Source organism: Triticum dicoccoides, chromosome 6B (assembly GCF_002162155.2).
Source record: "Triticum dicoccoides isolate Atlit2015 ecotype Zavitan chromosome 6B, WEW_v2.0, whole genome shotgun sequence".
Lineage (NCBI taxonomy): Eukaryota > Viridiplantae > Streptophyta > Magnoliopsida > Poales > Poaceae > Triticum > Triticum dicoccoides.
This window is the reverse complement of record NC_041391.1, coordinates 582,659,227-582,666,149: the sequence shown is the minus strand read 5'-3', so window position 1 is coordinate 582,666,149 and position 6,923 is coordinate 582,659,227. Positions and strand designations below refer to the sequence as shown.

At 47.9% G+C, this 6,923-nt stretch overlaps 2 protein-coding genes across 3 annotated transcripts in view; one reads left to right on the top strand and one right to left on the bottom strand.

Moving 5' to 3' along the window:
- Positions 1 to 427: 427 nt before the first annotated feature.
- Positions 428 to 3,155, top strand: LOC119322494 (type I inositol polyphosphate 5-phosphatase 5-like). Its single transcript, XM_037595979.1, has 8 exons — positions 428 to 690; positions 777 to 872; positions 987 to 1,071; positions 1,170 to 1,274; positions 1,373 to 2,203; positions 2,301 to 2,409; positions 2,527 to 2,675; positions 2,783 to 3,155. The coding sequence occupies exons 1-8, from the start codon at positions 489 to 491 to the stop codon at positions 3,003 to 3,005; spliced, it is 1,800 nt and encodes a 599-aa protein (XP_037451876.1). The 5' UTR covers positions 428 to 488; the 3' UTR covers positions 3,006 to 3,155.
- A 191-nt stretch (positions 3,156 to 3,346) lies between these two features.
- Positions 3,347 to 6,923, bottom strand: part of LOC119322495 (phosphatidylinositol transfer protein 3-like) — a 4,374-nt gene continuing 797 nt past the window's right edge. For both annotated transcript variants that reach the window (XM_037595980.1, XM_037595981.1), the window contains exons 2-6: positions 5,758 to 5,848; positions 5,474 to 5,650; positions 5,163 to 5,261; positions 4,819 to 5,061; positions 3,347 to 4,267 (exon numbers count right to left, since the gene is read on the bottom strand). In XM_037595980.1, coding sequence (XP_037451877.1) covers positions 3,647 to 4,267; positions 4,819 to 5,061; positions 5,163 to 5,261; positions 5,474 to 5,650; positions 5,758 to 5,829 — 1,212 coding nt within the window. In that variant the 5' untranslated portion in view covers positions 5,830 to 5,848 and the 3' untranslated portion in view covers positions 3,347 to 3,646. The remainder of the gene's footprint in view (positions 4,268 to 4,818; positions 5,062 to 5,162; positions 5,262 to 5,473; positions 5,651 to 5,757; positions 5,849 to 6,923) is intronic.

The window sequence follows — 6,923 nt, the reverse complement described above, 5'->3', positions numbered from 1 at the left end:
GAAGACTTTCCGGCTGTCATCGATAAGGTCAAGCCGACTCCGAAAGAGGAGCGGCGACAGTGGCGCGTTCTGGCGGCAATAGTGGTGGTTTGGGGGTCTTGGAATCTCAATGTAATTTTTATCAATTTTTATTATGTTTAAGATGCTTTGTACTTCTGCAGAACTTTAATAATAGATCTGAATCATTTTTTTGCAAGAAAGAAAAGAACACCAGGCGCCCGTTCATTCATTTTTGAAGGCCCGGGCAACACAATTCCCTCCCCGCCACCCATTTTCGCCCCCACTTTGCCTCCTGCGCCCACCACTCCACATTTCGCTCTCGCCTTGTTGCCTGCCCTGCCGGGCTCCGTGGAGGGGGGAGGAAGAAGAGAGGAAAAAAAGGAGCTGCCTTTTACGACACAAGACAGGCGAGGCGCCCGTCCCGGACGAGGGTCCATGCATCACGCCGTCCCCTCCTTTTTACCGCGACCGCGACCGCCAGCGGCTGAATGTCAACCCACCACCACCACAGCCTCAGCAGCAATGCCGTCCCCCGCGACATCCCCAAGCCCGCCTCCGCCGACGAGCTCGCCAAGAATGGCAAGAAGAAGAAGTCCTTCATGTCCAACATCTTCCGCAAGAAGGGCCGCAGCGGCGCCGGCAGCTCCGACAAGCGCCCTCCCTCCCGCCGAGACCGAGACTTCCTCTTCGGTGCGTTCCCTTGCTAGCTATTCGGCGCCGGAGGATCGTCGGCCTCCTCTGTTTCTGACGGTTGCCTGGTCTTCTTGGCATGGCAGATTTGGAAGAGAAATACGGCGAGAGGGCGGACTCCGCGACGGCGAGGGCGGAGGAGTTCCTGGACGCGTCCCCCGCCGTCCGCAAAAGCGTCTCAGGTGAGCTCTCATCGTTTTTGGGGGAGAAATGTGCACGTACGTATGTGTGTGTGCTCGTCGTGATCGATGGATCACATTGCGTTTCTTTTTTCCTTTGGTGTCGTGTCGTGGCAGATCGGCATTGCGCGACGCGGATCGAGAGCCTGACCCTGAGCTGCCTCGACTCGCCCAACAGGAACGTCGACACACGGGAGTACAGGTAAGCAAGAGAAGAGAACATGATCTTCAGTTTTCGTCTGAACTTTTTGTCTGAAAGAAGAGGCTGATCTTTGTCAAGTTGATGGCATTGCGTTGCAGGGTGTTCGTGGGCACGTGGAACGTGGGCGGGAGGCCCCCTAACAGCAGCCTTAACCTAGAGGATTTTCTCCAGATAGAAGGGCTACCCGACATATACGTCCTAGGGTACGTACGTACAGGATCTCCCTGCAAATTTTCAATGAAACTATGATCGATGCTGCACATTTTTCGATATGAATTATGATCTATATGGGCGCATGCAGGTTCCAGGAGATCGTGCCGCTGAACGCGGGCAACGTGCTGGTGGTGGAGGACAACGAGCCGGCGGCCAAGTGGCTGGCGCTCATCTACCAGGCGCTGAACAAGCCCCAGCAGCAGCAGCAGCACCAGCAGCAGGCGCAGGCGCAGGCGCAGCAGGACCAGCCGTCGTCCGGCGACGAGCTGTCGCCGACGGAGTCCGTCGCCTCCTCCTCCTCCTCCCGGGCCCGCCCGTCCATCCCCAGGTCCTCCAGCAGCGGCGCGCTCCTCTTCCAGAAGCCGACCCTCAAGGCGCTCAGCAAGAGCTACCGCGTCAACAGCGCGCTCGTCAAGACCTGCACCTGCATGGCCGACCCCTCCACCATGCACCGCCGCGCCAGGGAGATGCGGGACTTCATCTACCGCGTCGAGGCCTCCACGTCCAGCGCCGACGACCCGGACCCATCCTGCTCCTCCTCGTCGGCGATGATGACGCCCGCGGGACCCGAGGCCGGCGGCGGCATGAACTACTGCCTGATCGCGAGCAAGCAGATGGTGGGCATCTTCCTGTCGGTGTGGGTGCGGCGGGAGCTGGTGCAGAACATCGGCCACCTCCGGGTGGACTCCGTGGGGCGCGGCATCATGGGCCGCCTCGGCAACAAGGGCTGCATCGCCATGAGCATGACGCTGCACCAGACCAGCGTGTGCTTCGTGTGCAGCCACCTGGCCTCCGGCGAGAAGGACGGCGACGAGGTCCGCCGCAACTCCGACGTCGCCGAGATCCTCAAGAGCACCCAGTTCCCCCGCATCTGCAAGGTCCCCGGCCAGCGCATCCCCGAGAAGATCATCGACCACGAGTAAGCCAAGCCCATCACCCACCCACACAACAAAATGAAACAAAATCATAGGCTCTGTTTGTGCTTGCTGATGTTGATTTCATCTGTAAAAACCCAGCCGGATCATATGGCTCGGGGACCTGAACTACCGGGTGGCGCTCAGCTACGACGAGACCAGGGTGCTGCTGGAGCAGAACGACTGGGACACCCTGCTGGAGAACGATCAGGTACCAAAATGGTGAACTGCATTTTTCAGAATTTTCAGATATGCTACAGTGGCAGCAGCAGCCAAAACCAAGCAAAGTTCTGCTGGCTGACCAAGAAACCTGTTTATCCATGGACAGCTGATGATCGAGAGGCAAGCAGGACGGGTGTTCAAGGGGTGGAAGGAGGGCAAGATCTACTTCGCGCCGACGTACAAGTACAAGCTCAACTCCGACACCTATGCCGGCGAGACGACCAAATCCAAGAGGAAAAGGAGAACACCCTCATGGTAGTTACCAGCAGAAGAAAGAACTGTCGCTGGACCTGAACCATGGAGGTTTCAGGTCTTTGCCAAACTCTGACGTAAGGTTTACCTTTACCTCCATGTCGATGCAGGTGCGACCGGATACTGTGGCACGGCAAGGGGATAGAGCAGCTGCAGTACATCAGGGGGGAGCACCGGTTCTCCGACCACCGGCCCGTCTGCAGCGTCTTCGTGGTCGAGGCCGACGCCAACAACGGGAGCAGGATCAGGAAGGGCTACTCCACCCTGGACTCCAGGGTTCATTGCGAGTCGCCGTTGCCGATACCGCAGAGACACAGCTTCTATGACTTTTGACCTGTTATAGTGATCCTCTTTTGTCTATACTTCTTCTATAGGTTACAAGGATCAGAAATGTCTAGTGAGAGGGGGGGCTGAAGGTTTTTCAACTTTCATGCCTAGCACTTTTTCTTGCTGACTGAAATGTAAATGGTGGCTTCTAGCAGATATACAAGTTGTTGCCAACTCCTTGAGCTTTGACACTAGCTAGTACTCCTTGAGGAGTAAATAACAGTAGAAATTACAAGTAGTATTTTTCAGTCAAAGGTTGAATAAGAAGACAGAAGTCCGGTCAATGCGAAGTAGACATCAACTTTGATGTGCAAAAGTTAAGAAATGGCGGAAAGGTGATATTCAGATTTACCGAAAAAGGAGAGCAGGATATAGCATGCATTCCAATAGATTCCAAAGAGCAATAGGAATACAAAAGCTGAGGGTAGCAAAGTATTTTATCATTGTTACCGTTTGATTGGTTCATTTGTTGCCAAAAGGTTCTTCGAACAAGGTCACAAGGGGGGCGACTACAAAATAAGTCAGGCAACACTCCCCCCTTGTGTGTTAAAAGGGTTGTTATCACTTTTAATGTTCATCTGTTGGTGGGAATTCACTGTGGTGGGAGCTCATATCAAGATTGGAATGTACTTCTCGTGCTGATAGCTTCACGGATCAGATGAACTGCCGCTTTTGCCTGCTGATGCAATACCTTCCCCTCGCGAGCTTGTCGATTTTACAGTGCTTGATTCGGTCTCTGTTTCTTCTTTCTTTTCAGACCCAGTCTCTGTTTCTCCCTTCTTTTCAGAAACAGTCGCAGTTTCTTCCTCCTTTACAGATTCAGTCGCAGTTTCTCCCCTCTTCTCAGATGAAGTCTCGGTCTCTTCCCTCTCCTCAGATGCAGCCTCGGTATCTTCCTTCTCCGATGCAGTGTCTGTTTCTCCACTCTTTTCAGATGCAGCTTCTGTTTCCCCAATCATGTCAGATGGAGTCTCTTCAGTCTTCAAACCCGAGTCACATTGTTGAGACCCGTGGTTCTTCATGCGATATGGCTCTGCAGCAAGAGAAGAGTTCTCGGGGCTCCAGAATAATGGCATCTTTTTATCATCTTCTCTCATCCTTGCAGCATAATCATTTATGTTAAAAGTGACCGGGCTTCTACCGCCAAATGCGCATTCTAACTCGTCCAGGTTGAAAAGGTCTTCCATTATCTTGTCAGTTTCAGGTCTATCCGAGTACACAAATTTGACCTTATTTTTCGTTTTTGGCTCAAGAAGGGGACTTGCCATCTGCATTCAGATGTAGTACTTAGTTCCGGAAACAGGTCCTATAGTTATAAAACACTGGATGCTTCATTTAATTTTTATATGATAATATCCTATAACTGTTACTCATTGACAGAAACTCCACAAGACGAAAAAAGAACATGAAGAAACAAATACGAGGTGTTTCGAATTTAAGAAGAAAATTATAAGTACATAACCCACCGTGACATCTTATATTGGAAGTCTACAAGCAAAAGAGGAGAACAAAGATATGCTTAGGTACTAGATATGGAGCACATCATCCCTATGCTTCTGATTAAGTAACGCTGCATGTGACATTGAGGTAGATTATGATAACCCAGCTTTTGCCTATTTTTCCGTTTGGCTAACCAACATTTTTCTGCTTTCATGTGTTTTTTTGTGGATTATAAAATAAGGTTAAATAGATAAAAATACCAGATTATTTTCTATTAACTCTGTGTATTTTTCCGTTTCGCTAACCAACACAGTTCAGCAACCGCAAACTGCGCCTAAATAGATAAAAATAAGATGGTTAAAGCTTTTACAAATCATACCTTCCAAAAAGACTCAAAAAACTTGGGAGCATTATAAAGAATTGCCACACCCAATCTTTCAGGATAATGACCTTGTAGAACATCTGCTGTCAACTTTGTCACTAGAAGTGACACATTAGGCAAGCTGAAGCCAGCAAAATCAATCAGCCAAACCATCTGATCCTGTCCAGCTGGAAGATTTAGAATTGCATTCTCCATACAGTATACCAAATACCGGATCTGCCCTTTGGACTTCTTGGTATTCTGAAAACGAGTCACCAAAATTAGAACGACAAAATGACACAATCTAATGTGCATACATATGCACATTTTGATACAATAAGAAAAAAAGAGCATCATTAAACCTGGCATCCAGGTCTCATGACAAGAATACTCCGTCCACTTTTGTCAAAATAATCACTTCGGTAAATTTTTCCAGTCATGGCTTCACTCGATATCTCGTCCTATATCACGAAATTTAAATTAATAATGTGTATCAAATACTATGCCATCAGACCTACTACAATAATGCATCAACTATTCGGCTGTTTCACAAAGCATACTACAAAGATCCAAAATGGTATAAGGCGAATCACTTGTACCACATGGATACATGACATGCTATTTCTTTCGAGAAATATAGGTTTGCTTAAGTCAAAAGGTGGGGACGGCTCACCCAACGGATCTCATCTGGCTTATACTCAGAACGCCATTTCAAGGTTTTTGTAAGCATTTTGGTAGCCTTCCTCACGTCCCAGTTTCTTGCTATCAGGTACCTTGCAATTGAACCATCTGAGCAACACAGTGCAGATTTTCCAGATAGTTGTCCTAGAGCAGCTCTAACTTCACCAATCTAACAAGGAGGAATATAAATATGAGAAATAGAAACAACGGTATCCGCGCACAACAGGGTAAAGAATAATGAGTTGCATCTAAGCAAAATAGGTGATACTGGATCACCTTGGACAGCTGCTGCTCATATAATGCTGCTTCTTTCGCATGGCCATTATTTGCACCACTCCCTGAGCTCATAATTCTGTTTTTCTATTCCCTATCATAAAACAACACAAATCGCTTGTAAGAACTGTAAACTGAGTTGCATCGAGTTAGACCAAAGAGAATGCTTGTATTTAGATGATATGAGAGATGGTATGATGAAACAAAAAAATTCTAGCAGATATGCACAACATAAGTGATCACAATTATGCTTAAAGATTGCACTTATGCTAGTTTGCACCCCATTTTTTCCGCAAAAAAAAAATTTTGCACCCCATTTGCAATGACAAACTCATTAACATGCATATATATTCCCCACCACTCACACACCCACCCAAAAAGTACAATTCAATGAATTCATACAGTCTAATCTCGCTGGTAATTATAGCAGATGATATTTAGGAGCTAGCTAAGAAACTTATGGAGGGCCATGCAGCAGGAGGTGTCTTGTATTCTTGAGTGTGCCTTACCCAACAATTGAGAAGATGGTAGTAAGGATTGGGTGAAGTGAAAGTGAAAGAGGGAAATAGAGCATTCTGTTGGTGATCTCTATGAAGCATAAGAGTTCATCGACGCCAACCAATTCAATTTTTTCTCAATTTATACGGTTCAATAGTCTGTAAAAGTAGACCAGTAACTGAAAGAATGAGAAAGTTACTGAGGCTGGAGCATGTTTTCTTGTGTATAAAATCACCTACTCCTGTAGTATGGAGCAATATTTGTGTGCATAATTAAACCTACACAGATCGTCTTCACCTTCTACTTGTGTGCTGATCCAACCCGATGACCAAGGAGTACTAGAATACAGAAAAACATAATGGACAAGGATACAATGTTCACATCAGCCATCACTAGGAGATCTTGAAGTTGCTGTCGTGTCACCTATGAACATTATCCAGTTAGTTATCCCGCAGGAGGCAGCAGAACAGTCCAGTAGCAAACCAGACTCCCAAATTCCCACTGCCGGCAAACAAAACTACGAGTAGCTAGCAAGGAACCACTCCGGAACGGCAAAATTCAGAGTATCAACTGAACAGGCTTATGCCCCAAAAAGGAAACAAATCAACAGGCAACCTCGACCCTCACGAAGAACCATCCAGATCCCCTCAACAATCCAGCTAAACCATTTA